Genomic DNA, 23,925 nt, shown 5'->3' on the forward strand with positions numbered 1-23,925 from the left:
GTGGAATGTTCCCATTTTCAGTTCCTTTACTTTTATTGATACCAATATTCTCCAATCCTCACTGCAAACAAAACAAAACAGAAAGCTTTTGGCAGCTTCCATATCAAAGGCAAAGGTACAAAAGGGCTGGAGATACATTCATAGAATATCAGGGTTGGAAGGGACCTTAGGAGGTCATCTAGTCCAGCCTCCTGCTCAAAGCAGGACCAATCCCCAGTTTTTGCCCAAGATCCCTAAATGGCCCCCTGAAGGATTAAACTCACAACCCTGGGTTTAGCAGGCCAATGCTCAAACCACTGAGCTATCCCTACTGCTCAGTATTTTTTCTAATGCATTAATTAAAACACTATTCTGTTATGAGCTTTTCCAGTTCCACTTGCCTTCTCTTCATTTGCCTCTTTACATAAACAGACATTTTTGTGCAAGGAACACACGTTCAAAAGACATGTGGAACAAATTCACTCTGCTCAAATAAGATATATGATTGGGAGGAATGATATCCTCACTACAAAAATGTCTTCCTGTGGTTTCTAATGAAAAAAGAAAAAAGTAAGAAAACAAGAAAGAGAGAGAGAGAAACAAAAAGGGGAAATTATACTATTCTGACCGACAACAGTGCTATTTGTAAGGAAGTGAATTGTCAATAACATGACAAATTAATTACTTAATCCTTGATTTATGATTCAGTGAAAGATCTTCTCGGGGGGGGAGAGTGCCTTTTATTCTGTAGCTAGACAGTCCTTATTTTGATTAGAACAATTCCATTTTGTTTTTTAAATGCAATATCTTGGTATTCTACCATTCCACATTCTCCTGCCTGTTTCCATGTAAAGATGACATCCACAGGTACCCATGAAAGCACAAACTTAGCTAGCCTACACCCATTGCTTCGCTGCTTTCCGGGTGTATAATTTTAATCTGTCAGTCAGACACTGTTATCAGCAAGCCACTTCAGCAGTACTTGCTTTTCAGAAGGTAATCGGCTGTTGTTGTTTACAAAAGGCCATTTCCTGACACATACCATGGAAATTCTGGATCAGATGCTCAGCTAGCGTAAATCAATGTAGCTCTAGTGACTTCAATGGAGCTACTCCAATTTACGCTAGATGAGGATGTGACATTTGCATCTAGGCTGCCCATTTTCTCATTCTCCAACCTGGAGACTCTCATAAATAACCAACCTTCCATACAAACAGACTTTACTAAAATAAGACAAAAAGAACAGGAGGACTCGTGGCACCTTAGAGACTAACAAATTTATTAGAGCATAAGCTTTCGTGAGCTACAGCTCACTTCATCGATGAAAGCTTATGCTCTAATAAATCTGTTAGTCTCTAAGGTGCCTCAAGTCCTCCTTTTCTTTTTGTGGATACAGACTAACACAGCTGCTACTCTGAAACCTAAAATAAGACAGGAGATCTACATTACACACTTCACCTCTCTACAAAGGAAAAAGGACTGTAAGCTATCTAAAATCCTACCTGCCACATGGGGCCACAACAATGGTACCCCTAAGTCACCCAGCAATATCATCAATCTATCCAGCTACACACTCAGCCCGGCAGAAGAGTCTGTCCTATCTCGGGGACTCTATTTTTGTCCCACCGCCCCCACAAACATGATACAGTTTTGCGGTGATCTGGAAGCCTACTTTTGCCGTCTCAGACTCAAAGAATACTTTCAAGATAACACTGAACAGCGCACTGATACACAGATATCCTCCCACCAACAGCACAAGAAGAAGAACTACACATGGACTTCTCCTGAGGGTCGAAAAGACAGTCTGGACCTATACATAGAGTGCTTCCGCCGATCTGCACGGGCAGAAATTGTGGAAAAACAACATCGCTTGCCTCATAACCTAAGTCGTGCAGAATGCAATGCCATCCAGAGTCTCAGAAACAACCCTGACTTTATAATCAAAGAGGCTGATAAAGGAGGTGCTGTTGTCATCATGAACAGGTCTGACTACCAAAAGGAGGCTGCCAGACAACTCTCCAATACCAAATTCTACAGGCCACTTTCCTCAGATCCCACTGAGGAATACACTAAGAAACTGCACCGTCTACTCAGGACACTCTCTACACTAACACGGAACAAATCAGCATACCCTTAGAGCCCCGACCGAGGCTATTCTATCTACTACCCAAGATCCATAAACCCGGAAATCCTGGACGCCCCACCATCTCGGGCATTGGCACTCTGACTGAAGGACTGTCCGGATATGTGGACGCTGTACTCAGACCCTACTCCACCAGTACTCCCAGGTAGCTCTGTGACACCACTGATTTCCTGAGAAAACTACAATGCATTGGTGATCTTTCAGAAAACACCATCCTAGCCACCATGTACGTAGAGGCTCTCTACACAAACATCCCACACACAGATGGAATACAAGCTGTCAGGAACAGTATCCCTGACAGGTTTCAGAGTAGCAGCCGTGTTAGTCTGTATTCGCAAAAAGAAAAGGAGTACTAGTGGCACCTTAGAGACTAACCAATTTATTTGAGCATAAGCTTTCATGAGCTACAGCTCACTTCATTCGATGCATACTGGACAGTCTCTATTCTTCCGATGAAGTGAGCTGTAGCTCACGAAAGCTTATGCTCAAATAAATTGGTTAGTCTCTAAGGTGCCACTAGTACTCCTTTTCTTTCTGAGTATCCCTGATGATGCCACAGCACAACTGGTTGCTGAGCTCTGTGACTTTATTCTCATGCACAATTATTTTAAATTTGGTGACAATATATACCTCCAGACCAGTGGCACTGCTATGGGCACCCGCAAGGCCCCACAATATGCCAACATTTTTATGGCTGACCTGGAACAATGCTTCCTCAGCTCTCGCCACTCACGCCCCTTCTCTACCTACGCTGCATTGATGACATCTTTATTATCTAGACCCACGGAAAGGAAACCCTGGAAGAATTCCACCACGATTTCAACAGCTTCCACCCCACCATCAACCTCAGCTTGGACCAATCTACACGGGAGGTCCACTTCCTAGACACCACGGTGCAAATAAGCGACAGTCACGTTAACACCACCCTATACCGAAAACCCAACGACCGCTACGCCTACCTTCATGCCTCCAGCTTCCATCCCAGACACACCACACGATCCATTGTCTGCAGCCAAGCACTGACGTACAACCGCATTTGCTCCAACCCCTCAGACAGAGACCAACACTTACAAGATCTTCACCAAGCATTCTCAAAACTACGATACCCACACAAGGAAATAAGGAAACAGATCAGCAGAGCCAGACGTCTACCCAGAAGCCTCCTGCTGTGAGACAAGCCCAAGAAAGAAACCAACAGAACTCCACTGGCCATCACATACAGTCCTCAGCTAAAACCTCTCCAACACATCATCAGTGATCTACAACCCATCCTGGACAAAGATTCCTCACTTTCAGAGGCCTTGGGAGGCAGGCCAGTCCCCGCACACAGACAACCCACTAACCTGAAGCATATTCTCACCAGCAACGACACACTGCACCATAATAACTCTAATTCAGGAACCAATCCATGCAACAAACCTCGATGCCAACTCTGCCCACATATCTACACCAGCGACACCATCACAGGACCTAACCAGATCAGCCACACCATCACCGGTTCATTCACCTGCACGTCTACCAATATAATCTACGCCATCATGTGCCAGAGGTGCCCCTCTGCTATGTACATCGGCCAAACTGGACAGTCTCTATGTAAAAGGATAAAAGGACACAAATCAGAGATTAGGAATGGCAATATACAAAAACCTGTAGGAGAACACTTCAATCTCCCTGGACACACAACAGCAGATTTAAAGGTAGCCATCCTGCAGCAAAAAACTTCAGGACCAGACTTCAAAGAGAAAGTGCTGACCTTCATTCATTTGTAAATTTGACACCATCAGCTCAGGATTAAACAAAGACTGTGAATGGCTAGCCAACTACAAAAGCGGTTTCTCCTCCCTTTGTGTTCACACCTCAACTGCTAGAAGAGGGCCTCATCTTCCTGCCTGAACTAACCTCATTATCTCTAGCCTGATTCTTGCTTGCATATTTATACCTGCCTCTGGAAATTTCCACTACATGCATCTGACGAAGTGGGTATTCACCCACGAAGGCTTATGCTCCAGTACATCTGTTAGTCTATAAGGTGCCACAGGACTCTTTGCCGCTTTTACAGATCCAGACTAACATGGCTACCCTTCTGATACATTTTCTCATTGTGATCTTGAGGTGCACAATCAAAGAGAAAGCATGAGGTTACCTGTGAGGCTATCTTCTCTCATCTTAGAGACTAACAAATTTATTTGGGCACAAGCTTCTGGGATATAACCACGAAAGCTTATGCCCAAATAAATTTGTTAGTCTCTAAGGTGCCACAATGACTCCTCATTGTTTTTATGGATATAGACTAACACGGCTACCCCTCTGAATTCTCTCATCTTGTTACTGAAGTGTGTATATGTCCTCTAAATTCGCAAGAGGCTGCAGCAAGACAATGACATTTATCTAGGAGCCTTGAAAAACATGAAGCTATATGCTTGCTTCTTCATTTTCCTTTATTCTTCCTACCTTCCCTTGAAGAGGAATATTCATATTGTGGAAAGCTTTCAAACATCTCAGACTACACATGAGTTCAAACCAAAACCACAGATCTGAACACTCCCAAATGTGAGGGAAATTTGTATCTAGATCCAAAAGCCCTGGCTTGCCACCAACTGTAATGGTCAGACCTCTTCAAACTTTGAAGACGTTCAAATTTTGAGTGAGAGCTAAACTTTTCAGGTCAGGCCTATCTTTACTGAAAAACTAAATCCATTTAATGTTCAGCTGTTTGGTTTTTTTTTTCTTTTTATACTGTTATCTACCTACATTTGTTAATTCCCAATGCTATGTGGTAAACAAATGTAGTCTCCATACAACTTGGCTCCTCCTCCTGCACAATCATGAAACAAAGGTAAAATGCTGAATTTGTGGCAACATTTTTTCTGACAGCAGACTGTGACATAAGGGGACGCAGTGTGGCCTACTGGACAGAACACTGGGCTGGGACTCATCTGACCTGGTTCTATTCCTAGTCCTGCCACTGATCTACAGGGTGACCTGGGGCACATCACTTCACCTCTCTGTGCCCCAAATTCTCCATCTGTAAAAAGGAGATGATGAAACTGACTCTGAAAAGTGCTTTGAGATCTGCTGATGAAGAGAGTTATTCAAGAGGTAGGCACCATTAAAAGCACAAGCTTATGACTTCCATGCAATACCAGTAGTAAAACTGATGAGAGAGAAAAATCAGGCTTCCTGAAGTGAACTGGAAGAATTTTCTTTCTCTGTATGTGTACCAGTGCCTTCCTACTGAATGGAACCAGAACCGCTCTCCTGTATGTCAGAGGCTTCCTATTGCTGACAGCTACTGGAGATTCTCCTTTAGCTGAAGCGTGGTGTTTTTGGGGAAGGATCATTTGAGCTTCCTTCACATTGCTGCCACTAAGTCCAGAGGGGCCATGGATGGTGTAAAGCACAGTGACAACCATTACGTCCTAGATGATCCAGAACACTTTAAATACAGTATATCCAAATAGTATATCTAGTTACTTCCTGAGTCTCTGACTATTTTTTGGCCTCTCCTTAAAACTGTGTGCATATGAATTTTGTTCAAATCTAATAAAAAAAGGAAGCTGAGTTTGGTGGGGTCAGCCAAGTCCTAATATACAGTCTCCACATCACAGGGCAGACATGCAAGTAAACACAAATAGTTTTCTGTTCATGAAAAGCCCAGGAGAAGACGAATACCATAGGTGAGGAGTAAAGTGCAATTGGTACTGCTGTGTGAGAATTCATCCACTGAGAGAAATTTATCTGTATATCTCTAGTAGTCATAAGCACTAACAGGTGACAACCTTTACATTTACGCTTGTTTTTTAAGTGTATAATGTGCATGTACATTCTTTCATCTGATTTTAGGAATATCAGTATTAAGCTCCTGAATATCTAACTCTGTTTTGATAAGGGAGGAAAACATGAACTATTCTGATATTACAGGCTGCTTACAAGCCATATAACAGCAGCCAAAGTTGCAGAAACAATACGCACAAACAGGATGTTATCGGGCTCAGTTTAGACACGGCGCTTTCATCTCTGAATTAAAAAAAGATGCTTGTGATAAAGTAGCAGCTGGAAGCACTGTAGAATTCCTACAGCACTTTCCAGCCTCCCCCCCCCCCTCCCAGGACACAACCCTTCAATTGAAAGGAGAGAGTTCCCTTGGAGCTAAGAACAGACAGCAGACAAAAATTAAATAAGGGAGGGTGAGCGAGAGGGTGCTCCATATGTTCTAGGGACTGTACAGTTGCTCACCTATGATCTGCTTTTATCCATTATTAAGCCGGCAGCTTCTATAGAGCTTTGTATTTCAGTTTGCATATGGATGTACTCTAGCAGAGAAATCACAGATGGGATCACTTGGAAACAGGGTTGAATTATTAAAGTTGGGGATTTTTTTGGGGGGGTTAATCATGTGTGGTACACATGTTAAAGAATTATGTCATATCTCATCGCCTTGCATGTGAATGAAAAACAGGGCTTTTTTCAAAGCAGCATTGAACTTAATTAGTTAGCTCTAAGACTTATAATAAAATTTCCAAAACAACATATTCTTCCTCTTTTCTTCCATCTAATAAACAAATCTTTTAACGCAGGTCTGCCACCGTTACAAGGCAGCAATTACCAACTGTAATTAAAAAGGCAGCATCACCACAACTAAAAAAGAAATGCTGTTCCTCTGATTACCTTAAAAAAAACCCAAACCCTAATCAGACAGGACAATAACACACACCTCCTCTTGTAGTTTCTTGTTTTACTCTTGAGGAATTTCTAATATAATTGAAAGGGACTTTTTTTTTAAGTATAGTGGATATGTAAGGATAACAAGTTATTTGTAAAAAGAAAAGGAGGACTTGTGACACCTTAGAGACTAACAAATTTATTTGAGCATAAGCTTTCGTGAGCTACAGCTCAACCATGATGCAATATATGCCTCCCAGCTGGTATGAGAATTCCAATAATCTCCCACTTTGCTTTTAACAATCATCTAACCATAAGTATACTTTTTCAAAATTTTATGTTGATTTTCAAATTCTTTTATTACTTTTTTGGGGGAGTGAAATGTAGGCCCAAGGCCATCCTACCAGATATAAAAGGGGATGGCACATGGTAGCATGTTTTTTCCCCTTCTCCCTCCCCCCGCCATTGTTTAATGGTGTTTGCTAGCACGGGAACAGCTGGTGATTTGAACATATTGAGAATATAAGTGAGTTCAGAGGGCTGAGGAAATACTACAATTGGCTGTAAAAATAAATCATAGAACTCACTATTACATGAGCACTATAAGTACATTTCTGGTGTATAGCATTCTAAGGTTTATGGGTTTTAATTCAAAACAGAAAACCAACCTGAACAGTCCACATTTTTAAAGTATCCCCTTGCCTTCCACCCGGCCACAGAGGATTTATGGCTCTTTTTTAATCTTTTCAACACACCAATTCTGATAGTTAAAAGTGAAAACTGGTAACTTTCTCTTCTCTCCCTAACATCCCGCACCCTGCTTCTGTTCCCACCAATCATTTGTTTTACTTTAACCATAACGAGTCTTTTGAAGAAGTTCAGCAGCAAGGCAACCATTCCAAGGATGGGAACTTTGTTTTAATCTCCATGTGTGTGAGACCACAACAATGGGTCTGCAGCCTCACAAACCTTTCTGGAGTCAAAGGAAGAGTTCAAACCAAAAGAGCATGTCCTTGGAGTTCTGCAATACTTTTGTGGGAAGAACCACCCAAAAAACCCCACCACAACATTTTTGTTCTTTTCTTAATTGTGTGCACATTTTTTAATACAAGTCTTTTTTCCTGGATGTAAAGGATGACAGGTCTCAGCATAGTATCTGCTGGAGGATTTTATTGCAATGCAACAAACAGACCATTTTCTATGTACAGTTCATACTGGTGCTATGTTTGTTTAGGTTTTTGGATGACAAAAGGACAACACTGATGACATGTTTTTTCTCCATGTTAGATGGCTGCTTTTAAGCAAGAAGAGAAAGCATGATCCTGAGGTTAGGGCACTCACTTACAACTTGGGAGACCAGAGTTCAATTCCTTGCTTTGCCACAGACTTCTTGTATGACAGAGGTAAGTCACTCAGTCTCTCATCTGTAAAATGGGGATGACAGCTTTTCCCTAACTCACAGAGATGTTGTGAAAATTATTACACTAGCAAATTGTGAGGCCCCTAGATATCCCAGTAATGAGGGCCATAGAGATAGATACGGGACCTTAGATAGACTAATTATGGAGAAGTTCCATATAGTCTTAGAGTCTTAGTAGGAAAACAAAGTAACTTCTACTGGCTGGTAACACTGAAGACTGGTTTCATCAATGTCTTTAATGTACATTTTCACTATGTGACGGATTCTGATATACTTATTCCTGTGAAATGGTATCTTACCCCACCAGCAGCCCTAATGAGACCCATGGAATTATTTAGAGAAGAAGGGTACTTCTCACAGTGACTCCGTGTTGTATTAATACTTTAAACATGTTTTTAAAAAAAATCAAGCAGCAGTTCTGTAAAATGACTGTGGGACAAATAATCACTGAGGCAGATTCCTCTGGGATGAACAGACAAACACACACCACAGCTGAAATCTTGGCCTCACTGAGATCAATGGCAAAACTCTCAGTAAAGCCTAGATTTCACCCTATATTAGCTACTCACCTCTCTTCTCATCTACTGTGGATACTGCCTGGATTAAAAGTGGTGCATTAGATTCCGTATACTCCACAAACACCAGCTGCAGTTTCAGTGCTGTTTTTACCACCAGACGGAACTGAAAGAAAAGAAAGTAACTTGGTCATTCAGCAGCTGACAGTATTTCCAGATGTGCTGCATGCCACTGTACCAGATGTAAGCATTGCATTTTGGCTTGAGGCAGCAATGGCAACAATATGAGAGAATGAAGCTACTTGAGCCACATACATAAAAGTTCTGCACAGCAAGTTGGCCTCGCAGTTCACTGATAGGACAGCACTCTCCCCATTAACTGCAGCTCAGTCTGAACTCCAAAACTAAGGCTCCAAAGCGCATAACAAACATGACAATACATTCCTCAGATCCCTAGTCAGTCCCTGGTCAAAGCATGGTAGACACTGAATCTACTGATCTGAGAACCTCATCTCCTAACACAGTATTTATTGTTCATTACTTGTGAGTGTTTAACATGGTCAGATTTCAAGCTCTTCCTCCCTCTCACGCAATCGGATATGATTTTCCCCGCTTTCTTTTTCATTTCTTATAATATTTCTATTTAAACAGATTGCAATTCATTAAGCATGGGAACTGGGAGAAGTGTCTTTATACTTAGCTGTCCCAGAAAACACTAACATAAAATGGCCTTTTTGTACTCCAGCGGAGGGGAGCATTGAGTTTGCAACCTGCTAACAAGAAAAGAAAAACTCCATCAATGAGTGGGGCCTCCCATCATGTATTCTCTGAGTTCAGAAACTTTGACTCCTAGGGTGAAATTCTGATCCAGCTGAAATCACCTGCAATTCCCAGTGACTTCAGTAGGGCCATAGTTTCATCCATAGATTTCTCAGTAACAGAGAGGAGGGTTTGTCTATGAGATAATTTCCAAAGCACACAGTGGGAGCAGTTAAACGTTCTCATATAAACACCTACAGACCTGACTTCTGACAAAACCTTCTTCCCTGCAGGGTAAATTTCATCAAATAACACAGAGTCTCACATATAAAAGACTCTGAAAGAAGAAGAACTTTTAAACAAACAGGATTGTGCATGGCCAGTGGAGAGGAATTGTATCAGGATGGCTATTATGGGTTAAAACTATTCTATTCTCAACCTTCCAAAGCCATGGATTTAAAGCTGGAGAAAAGGGTGATTGAACCAGCGTGGCTCACCCCTTGACAACTGAAGCTAACTAATGCTGATTACAGAATGAGCCAGACCTAGGAGGGATCCTAGTTTTCCATGATAAAAAAACCCACAAAATTCTCTGATTAAAAATACCCCATAAAAATTCATGTTTTTCTGCAATTAAAATGAAACGCTGAATTTAGTTTCTCTAGCCACAACGGGGAGCCCTGCTGCCTAGGGCTGACAGCCTGAGCTGAGCCACCTAGGGCTGCCAGCCTGAGCCCCACTGCACAGGGCTCGAGCTCTCATCCCCGGTCCGGTTAATATGGAGAGCCAGACAATGGAGGCTTGGATAAATGGGGTTCTACAGCATATGTTTTTATTTTTTCACAAATGTAAAAACATTCTCTATAAAAATGCGAATTCTGTATTTTTCTGCAGCAAAGGGGATTTTCAGGATCCCTGCTTGTAAACGGCAGCAGAAGGGTGAGAGTCTGCAGAGAGAATGTGAAAGGCTCCTGCAGGGAAGACCTTGAGACCAAGGCTGCTGTGACAGAGAGGAGCTGCGGTAAAGAGGAGGCTTCTGCTAGAGACCCAGACAGACAGGTTTGGGCCTGACAGCCTGAACCAGAAGGCTAAGCTCCAACCAAAGAAGGCCTGAGAAACTTTTGGGAGACTCCTGGGACTTACCTCTGGGAAGAAGGGCTGCAGACTCCCTACCTAAAGGGAAAGAGTGAATTAACTGGGGTTTGGGCCAGTATATAAGGACTCAATAACTAGGACCCCAGTAGGGGAATGTTTTAATTATCTGTGGACTGTGAATTATTAAGGGGTACTGAAGAAGGAAGAAATTGGTAGCAGGACATGACAGAGTGACCTCTGCCATAAGGGGGGGACTCAGTAAGCCGCCACCCTGCTAGCGTGATACATAATTACTCTCAGAAATACACTCCAACATACTAGAATCGAGCTAGGCTCTGTAAGAATGGGTATTTGTAACTTTTATTTGGTTTATCTGTTCTCTTTCTCCACATGAAAGCTATCCAACAGCTTGAGGAACATCTCATTGAATAGCGAGAGCAATGTGGTCCCTCTACCAATATAATAATCTTTGCCTGCTTTATATTTAACATGTATCTGGGCAGAGAGAGGACACTCTAAACAGAGGTTCGCAAACTATGGGGCAGGCCTCCCAAGGGAGGTGCAGGAATGTGTCAATGGAGGCATGAGTTCTGACTCTCCTTCCCCACCACCCTCATTCCAGGTTTCCCAAGTCCCAGGTTAGCACTCTAATCACCAGACTGCCTGTCTAGTGACCCCTTGTTTTAGGAAAGCAGTGAAGGGACTAATGAAAATCAGACGCTTAGAGGTGGCCTTCTAATAATGTGGTGCAAAACTCAACTCATTAAATAAGGGGTATCTGGGGATGATTTTTATTGCTTAATTATCATTTAAATTTATTAATCAATTTTATATTTAGGGCCCAGATCAAGGTCTCTTGAGCTATGCACTGCACAAATATTTAAGCAGAGTCTCTTCCCTGAAAAGCTTGCAACTGAAGATCTAAGGAAATCTTACTGTCGGCCATAACTTTTGACTTTCCTTAGAACTTTAGGCTCAGTCACACAGGCCACTGCTGACTGGATCCACATGGAGGTATCTGGGGGCGAAGTCACATACAGCTTCCAATAGACAAAAAACGGTGTGAGATGCTGATCTTTAAAAACTATGCCTCTGTAATTCCACTACGTCCTCCACGAAGCAGAGGGCCATTGTGTGATCTCAGCCTGCTAACTGTAGGTCATGGCTATCTGTGGCGGTCTATTAAGTCCATTTATTCTTTCATTCAGCTTGCAGCTGCTATGCTAGAAACCCTGTAAACCCTTAGGGGCCGATGTGACTGTTTCAGCCAAATAAGGTTTCTGTATGTGGATTTACTGAAGCCCAGTCTGACTTTCTGAGCGTTCTCCGTAGCTGTCAACCTACTGTGCTTAACTGGATACCAGACCATAAAATGGCTGCTGGGTATAATCCAGCAACCAACACCTGGAGAAAGAGGTGATTATATATGTATATTTTTTTCCTTTTACATTGTGGTTTATAGCCTCATCTAATTTTGGCAATAGGAGGATGCTTTTAATTCAGTTATAAAATTGCACATTTTGGGGGTTCATTTGACTCCTAACAAAGTAAAAATGGATCAAATAATTAATAAATATTGGGGAAATAGGTATGTGTGAAACCACATGACCAAAGTGGTTGGTGACGTTAATCACTTTAGTGGATAATGGATTTAGATGTTGTTAACTGTTGTCATCTCTTTGTCAATGAGATTTGTTGGCAGGCGATGAGGCTCTGTGTGTGATGTGCACTTCAACATAAAATGGTACTGAAAGCACTTGGCTTGCTCCTTTGTACTAAAGCAGGATTTTTATGTAGGATGGTCAATTTTCCCCCAAAATGAATTCTTGGGAGGGGAAGAAATTTGGATCAAATCTGTGACAACTAGAAAAAAATGGTTTAAATAAAAAAGTCAAAATGGTTGTTTCAGTCATGTTGAAAAGAATCATTTCGACTTGTTTTGAAAGAAATGCTTACTCACTGTAACTGTGGTTCTTCAAGATGTGATGCAGACATGTATTTCACTTGAGTGTGTACGCACCCAGCATTCTGGAGCCAGAGATTTCTGCCCAGCAGCGCTTGTGCCTTGTGGCCATAGCTCCCTTCCCCTGGTTATATGAGGCGGCACCATCCCAACCCACCTCAGTTTCCTTTGCATCAAATACCCAGACTCCGATGCAGAGGGGACGGATGGGGTTGTGGATTACACATCTGTATCACATCTCAAAGGACAACAATTACAATAAGTAATCGTTCCTGCTTCTTCTTCAAGTAGATGCAGCCATGTATTTCACTTAGGTGACTCACAAGCAGTACCACCAGGGGATGGGGCACACAATCTATTTAAACAAGGACTTGAAGGACTGCCGGGCATGTAAGGCGGCTCTGCCATCAAAGCCTGCAACTCATACACTCTCTTTGCAGATGTTATTGCCACAAGGAATGAAGTTTTTTTTTACATAAGTGAGGAAAAGGATAGAATGCCAGACGCTCCAAAGGAGATCCCATCAGAATCGTTAAGATCACATTCAGGTCCCACAAGGCAACTGGTTCCGGAACCAACAGATGGAAACAAAGGATTAGAAACACCAATCGTCCATGAATGAGTGGATGAAAGGCTGAGATCGCTGTTAGATGCATGAGCTAAGTGTAAGGCCCAATGACTGCAGATGCAGCAAATACTTCAAGATGTCATGGATACTGAACTCTGTGGGCCAATGACCACACTGAAAAATGCTTCCACTTTGCCGAAGAGGCCATCCTGGTTGAGGGTTTTCTAATACTGAGTAGGACTACGGAACAGCTGCTGAACATTGCTCTTCCTCCTCATTCAACCATGGAGCAGCCATGCCCTGAGATGCAGAGCGTGACCATGATTCTGCCTGACCAGGTCAGAATGAGAAGGAAGGAATATGGGAGGCTGAATTGACAGTTTTCAGAGTAACAGCCGTGTTAGTCTGTATTCACAAAAAGAAAAGGAGTACTTGTGGCACCTTAGAGACTAACCAATTTATTTGAGCATAAGCTTTCGTGAGCTACAGCTCACTTCATCGGATGCATACAGTATGTATACTGTATGCATCCGATGAAGTGAGCTGTAGCTCACGAAAGCTTATGCTCAAATAAACTGAATTGACAGTGCAAACAATTGGCAAAATTTCCTTGGCCATAGGAAAAAAAATCAGTTTCAGTTCAAACCAAACTGCTTTTCCCCGCCCCAGATTTTGTGGTTCAGACCCTGACCAAAAAAATCAATTATAGCCTCAGCTCCAATTTGTACACCTTTGGGGAGGACAAGGCTGAAACAAGAGCATGAAACTGCCAAACAATCCCTTATTTAGTTTCCACAGTGTCTACACAGTTCTGAAATGATCAAGGGTACTACATGCATGGTGAGGTACTATAACCATTTATAATGTTACATTAATGGATAGTATCTCAGGTGAAAACAGAACAGTAGTTTCACACTTAAAAAATTTCAGATTCTGGACTTTAAAGAGCCACTCGTTTATTATAAAATATCAGCATCTAGTAGGTAGGATTTTTACATTTCATAGTCAGTGGCTTTAAAAGGCTTTTGCAGATTTCAAGGTATTTCTTTTCAGCTATTTAAGTTGGTATCTACAGTATGAGAAAAATGTAAATATTTTGCTCTCCTAACCTTGCTCAATGGGAGGAAAGAGCATCAAACATATAACTTTGTAGCCTTATTTTTTCAAACCAGAGCAATAGATAAGATTAAAGATGCTAAATATTGATTTAAAATACCCATAAACCAAACCTTTAATGTTCATATGAATCAGCAGCACATTATGGTAACTGATGTGTAGCTCACAATGCCAGTGTGTAGTTCACTAATTTGGTCAGTGTAACTGTAAAAATATTGTCTTAGGTATGAGACCTGGATGAAATAACTAAGACTCCTAATTTCATAGGGTGAGATTCTACAAGGTGCAACACAAAACTTGCAGCCCGAGGGGAGGAGAGAAAAGACAAGTTTATTATAAGCATAACATGATCTTTTCCCCTCTCTACCCAACTCAAGGGGTTATAATTAGCTTTCTCCCTATAGGTACCAAGTTGGGCCTTTCCCTCAATTCCACTAAAAACTTGCCAGGTTTGTAGTACCCTTTTTACCCTCCCAGAAACACCACAACCCGGGGTTCCAATCTGTGTACTTGAGCACAGCGATGCTCTGAGAGTGTCTTGATCATTCTGGTGCTTATACTACCTTTTCCTGTATTTCATATATTCCAGTGATTAGAAATTTGCTAAAGTAAACAGCCAAGTAATATATCACAGAATTATAGAGGCAATAATTAAATTATTACTCATGATGCCTAACTGGTTTTTTAGTCCATTGATGCTTCGCAGACCAAACAGAGTAGGTATTTACATCTTGACACATAAATGCATGGTCCATCCCAAACCACTCAACAGACTGCAGTGTCACACAAATGACTTTTCCACACCAAGGGTTAGCAGCAGATAAATAAAGAGAAGGAGGATGCCAGGGTGGGACTTGGATTCCTGTCTGAAACAATACAAGGGAAACAGACACTGAAGTAGAATGAAGTGTGAAATTCAGTCTATTTGGAATACTGGTCTCAGGGCAGAGGTCAGAAACAATGACCCAGAAGCCTAACGGAACAGAAATCCCAACTCCAGTGCCTTCCACTCACACAAAAGTATATATAGATTCCACAAAGGTCCTTGTTGAACAAATAAAAAAAACATTCCAACAGCCACAGCTAAAACCAGCACTAAATTAGATCATCTGACGAACAGAGGAAACAATACAAAAGAGAGAAAATGATCTTCTGTACTCTGATGAGAATTTAGTCTATCAGAGCCCCTTGTAGGGTATTTTTAGGAAGTCGTGCAAGGCATGTTTGTTAACCCTGGATTTCAATTTTTCATAAATTAGGCCCATGGGTAGGGGCATTTTCCCAGTCAAGGAGTGAAAGGGGTTGAGGTAGGGACTGAACTGGTTGTTGAGCATCATTTTAATCTATGTGTTGCATCCAGACACCTCAATGATGGGTGCAATACAAAAAAGTTCTGTGTCCTATTCCCAACCGCCTGAACCATTAACTTTCAATGAAAACTGTGTTTAAATCATGAAAGCTGTTTCTAAGATATACTGGCCTTCTTACACTTTGTAATAAACGAGGATGAATCGTTTCCTGTAGGATATTAAATCGCTAGCCAAATTACTACGGAAATCTGTAGGACACCTGCAACTTTGATCTAACAGGATGTGGTGCAGTAAGAACAATCAAGAGCAGAAACAGACTGCAAAGGTACAACTGTGGCATCTTATGAGACAACAGCATCATCACAGTGTGATCAGTTTGGGGTTGTAATTAATTCCATATTTTTTCTGCTTTTCTTAAGGTATTTACAATTTTACATTGCAAATACCACTGCGTGTGAAAAAAAGATGTCAGCCCTTTAGAGTTATAAATACATCCGCTGACCCAAGGAAGTGAGGTTTCACTAACAGCAAACCAGGTTTTGAGAGTAAGCCTGGATTCTTAAATCACTGAAGGTTGTGATGTCAATGTTTTTCTCAAGGATGCTGGAGGGGATTGAGAGGGGGAAGTGATGTTCACAAAGTACTTTGTTCTTTTCACATCACTTGCCAGCCAATCCACAGAGAAGAAATGATGTTAGCATCTTCTGGCTAAAGATAAAATGCAGCCATCACTGTAAAAGGGAGGAGAGGAAAGCAAGGAAGGGAAGAAACATTAACATTTCCCCTCTAAGTGTCTTTTACACTGTACAGTGAGTTTGGCAGTTCCTTCCTGTTTTATCTCTTTACATTAGGACAATCGGAATAATGTGTTACAAAGTTAGCCAAACATACTGCACAACAAGAAAAGGAGGACTTGTGGCACCTTAGAGACTAACCAATTTATTTGAGCATAAGCTTTCGTGAGCTACAGCTCACTTCATCGGATGCATACTGTGGAAAGTGCAGAAGATCTTTTAGTCTCTTAGGTGCCACAAGTACTCCTTTTCTTTTTGCGAATACAGACTAACACAGCTGTTACTCTGAATACTGCACAACAGAGATTGCAAGATTAATATTCCAATGAAGGGCCTCATTCCAATTGTTAATCATTCACCTAGAAAAACCTAAAACTTTACAGGGGAAGTTGCCAAAAGGTTCACTAACCAGTGTTCAAAATAATATTCACTTTGTGCAGCTTTTAGCAATTTACTTTTTAAAATTTTTAAATGAATTCCTAACAGCCAGTGTAAATTCAGAGTGTTCACTGGATGCAACATAGTTACTCCAGAATTACACCAAAATAACTGAGGGATGAATTTAGTTCACTGAATTTTAGTCACTTGAGGCTTGAGGCCTGAGCCAACGTGCACTGAAATCATTGGGAGTCCTTCCAGTGCGTCAGGCCTTCAGCATGTTACCATGCTGCATAAGAGACTGAGGTTCAAGTTGTCCCTTGGGATATTACACCTCAGACCAGCAGGTGGCAGGAGTACAGAAAAGTCGAAACTCTGTTCTTCATTGGGGAGATTCATACTACAGTAGAACCTCAGAGTTACAAACACTAGAGTTACGAACTGACCGGTCAACCACACACCACATTTGGAACCGGAAGTACGCAATCAGGCAGCAGCAGAGAAAAAAAAAACAAAAACAGTACAGTACTGTATTAAATGTAAACTACTAAAAAAATAAAGGGAAAGTTTTTTAAAAAAAGATTTGACAATGTAAGGAAACTGTTTCTGTGCTTGTTTCATTTAAATTAAGATGGTTAAAAACAGCATTTTTCTTCTGTATAGTAAAGTTTCAAAGCTGTATTAAGCCAATGTTCAGTTGTAAACTTTTGAAAGAATAACTCTAATGTTTTGTTTAGAGTTACAAACTTTTCAGAATTATGAACAACCTCCATCCCCAAGGTGTTCATAACTCTGAGGTTCTACTGTACTTTATTCTCAGCACCTTCTAGATCCACGTAGCAGTTCCCGGAAGGGTTGCAATTATGTTTGGCTGCAAGGTTTTTGCTGTAATAAAGCCACTACTTATGCAAAGATGGAGAGAAGGCAAAGTATTGGCCCTGAATAAACAATGGGTAACTCTCTCTTACTCAGATGGGCCTAGAAGTTGTACTAAACTTTGTAGCTCTCCCTCAGGTAAAACTCCTTCTGATATGATATGTAAGGGAGTTTTGTTTGAGTAAGTACTGCAGTATTAGACTCTTGGGTGAGTGAGGAGAGCTTCCCATCAACGTTGGTGCAAAGTGGAGTGGAAGGAGAACAAGTTAGCTGTTGTGGTGGCACAAATGGGAGACTGCATCTCTGCAATAGGTGGAAAATAAACATGTTCAGGGAATGTAAAGCCAAAGCATATCTCGTACATGGTGCACTCTTATTATTGTAAAAATCTAAATTATGCCATTAAAAAAATACATTTGAATATTTTTTAAATCCAAAGGTCCAACTTCAATAGGAGCTTCTACAATAGGAAGAGAAGCACAAAATTAAGTATTATGGACCATTCTCTTTTATTATAAAATGACTGTAACATGAAAAAGTTCTATTGACAGTAGTCCAGTTTACATCCCCAGTTCACTATCCTAATTTCATTTATTCTAATTATCCACTTATTTATTTGAGACAAAAGAGAAGGGAAAGATATAACTATCAGACCCAAATGTTCCATAATAACTGGCACACACCTAGAAAGACAAAACACAATACAAAATTATGTTGTTATATCAGAATTAGTGCCAATTGTTATACTGCCTGTCGATTGTCTCTTAAACCCATATAAGTCTAAGAGCTAGTAATAAAAGAATCAAAGAATTAATCTCTTTTGCAGCAAGCAAAAACCCAAAGGCTATTATCTGTTAAATGAAGGAAGAAAGGCACTTTGAAATACTTGAACTCAAAGGACAAATAGCTGAAAATATTTGCTTTCATGTGCAGCTATCTCTGAGTCTAACCATGTCATGGCATCAGGGTCAAAACTATATTATTATTTGTATGCAGTAGTACTGAGAGGCCCTAGCTCTACTGTGCACTCTGTAAAAATGAGAAGGAACTGGACCCTGCTCCAAAGAGTTTACAGTGTAAGCAGAGGACAAGACAATAGACAGATACAACAGACAGAATGAAATGATACTTGTCGGCATGATAAGCAGTGGTCACAATCCACGGGCCACCCAACCTCGATCAGGATTTTGTAAGCATGACAGTGGAGGAGGGTTTTATATATTTGACCCCAATTCTTGATACACAGAATTTTGCTGCATATGTGGTTGAAGATTCAGTTCTTACTGTTAATCTATGACTATTACTAATTAATAACACCAAAACAGTGCTAGGTGCTTTACAGGATATAAGATGCCTCCTCTGAAGAGCTTACCATCTAAATAATTTATCCTAGAAGGGCATTTTCCTCTTTCAATTAATGATAGGAGGTGGAAAACAATCACCTTCTACCTTCATGAAGAACACCAGCCTTGGCATATATGGCAGATACGGCTATGGGACCTGAATTCCAAAGCTGATTCTTGAAAATCTCATCCTGATCCCCAAAGCATTATTAGGTCATAACCTGTATCACTTTCGCTGCTTGCATCTTTTACCGTAATGAGACATGAAACATACCCTGTCTTTGTACCAGAGCCGTACTCTGCCCTTCAAAGAGCAGAATGGGTATAGGAGACCTTCTAAGTTATGTATAAGAGGAAGCTCAAGCTATAAAAAAGTGGAAATAAACTAGCAGAGAATGCTGGTCTGCCCAAAACAAATAATTTACACACACTGCACCAGATTTTGAGCTGGTGTAAATCAGTGTAGCTGCATTTAATTTAATGCAGTTATGGTGACTTATTCCAGCTGAGGGTCTCTCTCACTGTATTCACCTTTCAAATGAGCACGTTGAAAAAAAAACTGTGAGCTTGATGCTCCCCTATCTTATGTGTGGAGAGAGCAGACGGGGAAAATGTTGCTGTATTAAGACGCACACTTGCATCTCCCACTGAATTCATTAGGAGTTGCAGGGGCTGATAATCTTTGAAAATTTGAGAGACAAGGTGGATGAGGAAATGTCTTTTATTGGACCAACTTCTGTTGGTCTCTCTAATAACCTGGGACTGACACATCTACAACTACACTGCATACATTTGAAAATCTGGCCATTTGTATACAGGTGGCTAAATATTGATCTAGGCAGCTATTATTATTTATTATAAATTATTATTTATTTGTATTATTGTAGTAACAAGGAGCCATGGACCAAGACCCCATTGTGCTAGGTCAACAGAACAGAACAAAAGTAAGTCCCTGCCCCAAAGAGCTTAAAATCTAAGCAACTTTAGGCATAACCATGGGATATACTATGTACATTTGTGTCCAACAGGGTATGTATTCTTTGTGTCATGTCAAACACACACAAGTCCACACATGTGCCCAAACACAGGAGACTGTTAATTGTCTTCCCCTTTGTGTTTAGTTTCACCCTAGTCCTTTGTTATGTTGGTGAGATGAAAAAAGAAAAGCATCCTTGAGATACAGTCAAATCTTAGTTATGTCATTTTTGTGATTATCTACAGATTATTGCTGTTTAATGATTGTTACATTGATAGAAACAATAAAACAGATGATTTAAAATAATGAAATAATAAAAAGCCATTCCAGTTACCCTTTTCTTTTGAAGAGGTATAATTCGGTGGCTTCCCTAAGAGCTTCCAAGAAGAACCACAAACCGCCCAGACCAGAAGCAGAACAGGAAGAAGTACCCCTTCATTAGGATATAACAGACTACACCCCATTCACCAGGTCTCTGGTTTTCCTGGTATACACTGGAATGTGATAAGTCCCCCTATGTTCAGGGGCTCTTCATGCTGTCTTTTCTGATCAGTTAATGAAGTCAGAACAACCCTGTCCATAATACACTACTTCTGTCTTGGGTTACATGCCTCTGAGAGAAACTCAGACGATACACTCATAACAAGGATACAGTAAAGGAGAATTAAAGAATTTTATAGATGGAGCTGGGTAAATAGTGGTAAAATTATTTTCAAACATTTTTGCAAATTCCACATTGTGATTTGATCTGATCACATTTGTACCCTTTTCTCTTTACTTTCTTGGGAACATTTGTGCAAACAGTAGTTTTTTGCAAGGACTTTTGGGAAGCGGTGAAGCTGTATGCATGTGTGTAAAAACATAGCAGTGCCTACACGTACCAGAAGTATTTGTTTGGCCATCTGTCAGCAGGCTGCGCTGCTCTCCAGTCTTTTGCCCAGAGCTGTATTTCTTTAACAGAGGTTAGCAAACAAACAGAAACCATCCTTTAACTCAGTCCTGGGCCACAGGCTTCAGGGCCTCGCAAGTGGTCTCTGGCATTCCTGGCAGCATCCCAGTCCCAGTCAGCTTTGCCTTCTTCTTAGAGCAATAGCCCCAGAGCTGCTTCCCTGAACTCCTGGCCCCTTGCTCTAAGGACCCACCAAAGAAGCTAGCTCCACTCCAGTATGGGCCTTTCCTCCCCAGGGCACAGCCTGTCTTAGTCTTCTTCTCCACCCGACCCACTAACAGCCCTTTATAGGCTCAGCTCAGTGGTTCTCAACCTGTGGCCCACTCAGCACACAGCTTGCGGCCCATGCAGCCATACAGGTAGTATATATATATATTGTGTGGATGTGGCCCACATAACACAGAGAGCTGCATATATGGCCCAAATGGTAAATAGGTTAAGAACCATTGGCCCAACCCTCTTTAATAGGCTGGATTGGACCCACCTGCTCCAGGTTAGGGGAGCTGGGCTTAGTCTATCCCCAGGGACCAGGGACACCACTTTTTATAGAGGTAGTGATTTTCTATCTATGTAGACAGATAGTGGACACTTTATAGCAGTGGGACAGTGTCTTCACAACTCCAGGTCAGAACCATGGAACTAACGTATTTAATACGACAAAACAGAGAAAGGTATGTGACTGAACCATTCACAGCAGAGACCTACATGAAATTAATGGCACTGATGATTCATACCATGACAGAATATAAACTTGTGTATTCAACCCATCCACCTGTATTGCTTCATTAAACACTGTTGCAAAATAAAGTTTAAATAGCAATGGGATGATGACATCTCTGCTGAACACCATTCATACTGTCAAAAGATCAGATATCATTCTCCCTCAACTGTGCCATCATTGAGTTATCTCTGGCTAGCATAACAAGGCATCCACATTTTCACAGGCGCTTCCAAAAGCTTGGATGAGTGACCTTATAAAAGGGCTTCTGTTATGTCTGTAACACTGTCTAAAACTTTTCTTGTGTTCCCTAGACTTTTCCTGCAACTGTCAAGCAGCAAAGATAATACCAGTAATACCAATATTGTGATAGACAACCACACAGTGACAATGAGAATATGGTGTCTATGATGTTGCCCATCAATCACTGGAGAAGAAATCCTCAATACTTTGCCAGCAGCTGATTCTGTATAATTACCATTTAGTACACTTTTCATGATTTTTCTCTATCTAATTGGTTTACAGGTCACTTAAAGTGCCATGCCTACATTTCAGCAAGCATTACCCAATATGGGCAATAATAGCTGCTTGTCATGTATTAAATAAGGTCAGCATCTAATAATCCAATCCTGTCCTACAATACACAGTGCAATCTTATCATGCTAGTATGCTTGCATAAGGTGCCTACATTTTGTATCCGTTCCCAGAATTGTGTCAAGTTTTTTTATTTATTTGTACCTGGAACACTCATTTCCTTGTTCTCAGAGAAACATCTAATCTCTAAGTCTTCTCCAGAGGGAAAAGCAGAATGACTGCTTTAGCCTTCTGTTGGCACCAATTCAGATAGTGTAGCACAAATACAGATGACAATATTTATGTGCCTGTGAAATATGAACTGTTACCTGGAAGAAGGAGAACTCATTTGGCCTACATTTTCCAGCCGGTTAATCAATGCCAGGTATGTGCATGTGCCATCTGAATGGCCCATGCCAAGGATGCAGTTCTGACCACAGTATAACTGCCAAGCCTCCCAATTTAATAATAACGATCTGTACCTTATGCTGTTTCTTCCATGTGAGGAGCACAAAGTACTTCAAAAACATGAGTTAACTCAACTGGCACAACACCTCTGTGTCTTCAGGTAAGTATAATTATATCCAGGGTCTCTCCTGTTTTGAGCACTAATTTTCATAGCTTACTGACATTCCAGCCCCATTTTTATGAAGCATGCACAATTCCTCACCTAAGCCAACATTTTACTAATCCTTTTTCAGATCTGTGTGATAAGAGGTGGATTTGTTCTGATTCCAGCCAGCCAGGAATACCAGAGCCACATACACAAGTAGGAAGTGTTGTCTCTGATATGTACAATTGATTTGATTTTATTTCTGAAGCATAGTAAAGGACTATGACTTCTACCTGGGGAACAAATAGTTTCACAAATGCCTGATAGGATATGTAATCTAAATGAAAGAAAATATATGCAAAAACATCAAATTAATCAGGAGAAAGTCATTAGTGGGCAAGTTTATGACTGGGAGTTGCAAATGGTTAAAACAATACAAAGGAAATATAAGTTGCGTCAATTACCCTGTTCAGAAAAGAGGTTAGCTATCCTATCTAATGAATTTAGAGGCCACTGTTGTTTTTCTACAGAAGAAACATACACGAGAATAAGAATCAGCTCCTTTTGAGTCAACTCAGCCAACTATTTCAACTCAGCTTTATTTTCCAGCTCTACTAATTCAAAGAAATGGCTAATTCTGTTAAGGAAAAATATTAAAATTTTAAAATCCAAAGATACTCACCCGCCAAATGTCTTTTTTAGAGTTCTCAACTTACTGTGAACATCTTTTTTTTGAAGGGACACTATCAACTTCACTATGGTCCAAAAGTTGATCATAAAAGGTGTTTCACTTTGCAGTTACAAAGATTTCTCTGAAAACGCTTCCTTTTACTGATCATAGCAGCAAACATGCCTTCCTTGGTGCTTTATTCAAACTATCATGCTGCAATAGCACAAATTAGAGTGTGTGCATTACCTGTGTTGATTTATGTTAAGATCTGAGACACATTGGTGGCTGCAGCTAGTTGTCTTTTTAAGTATCTCCTCTTTGCTTTAATAACTTTAAAGTAGATGGCTTCGTGGTTAAGGCTCTGATTCAATAAAGTACTTAAGCATAAGCACAACCTTCAGTGTGTGGAATGGGACTTCTCATGTACTTAAAGTTATAAACATGCTTAATTACTTTGCTGACTCAGGGCTTAAGACACAGGATTGTAGTCAGAAGATCTGGATTCTACATGCCGCTAGTGACATGCTGTGTGACCGCTTGGCCAAGTCACTTTCTCTCAGAATGC

The 23,925-nt window shown here is 40.9% G+C and overlaps 1 protein-coding gene across 2 annotated transcripts in view; it reads right to left on the minus strand.

The window, feature by feature from the left end:
* The window catches only part of FHOD3 (formin homology 2 domain containing 3), a 614,532-nt gene that overhangs the window by 169,988 nt on the left and 420,619 nt on the right, over positions 1-23,925 (minus strand). For both annotated transcript variants that reach the window (XM_077810937.1, XM_077810936.1), the window contains exon 7: positions 8,774-8,885. In XM_077810937.1, coding sequence (XP_077667063.1) covers positions 8,774-8,885 — 112 coding nt within the window. The remainder of the gene's footprint in view (positions 1-8,773; positions 8,886-23,925) is intronic.

Source organism: Eretmochelys imbricata, chromosome 2 (genome assembly GCF_965152235.1).
Source record: "Eretmochelys imbricata isolate rEreImb1 chromosome 2, rEreImb1.hap1, whole genome shotgun sequence".
Lineage (NCBI taxonomy): Eukaryota > Metazoa > Chordata > Testudines > Cheloniidae > Eretmochelys > Eretmochelys imbricata.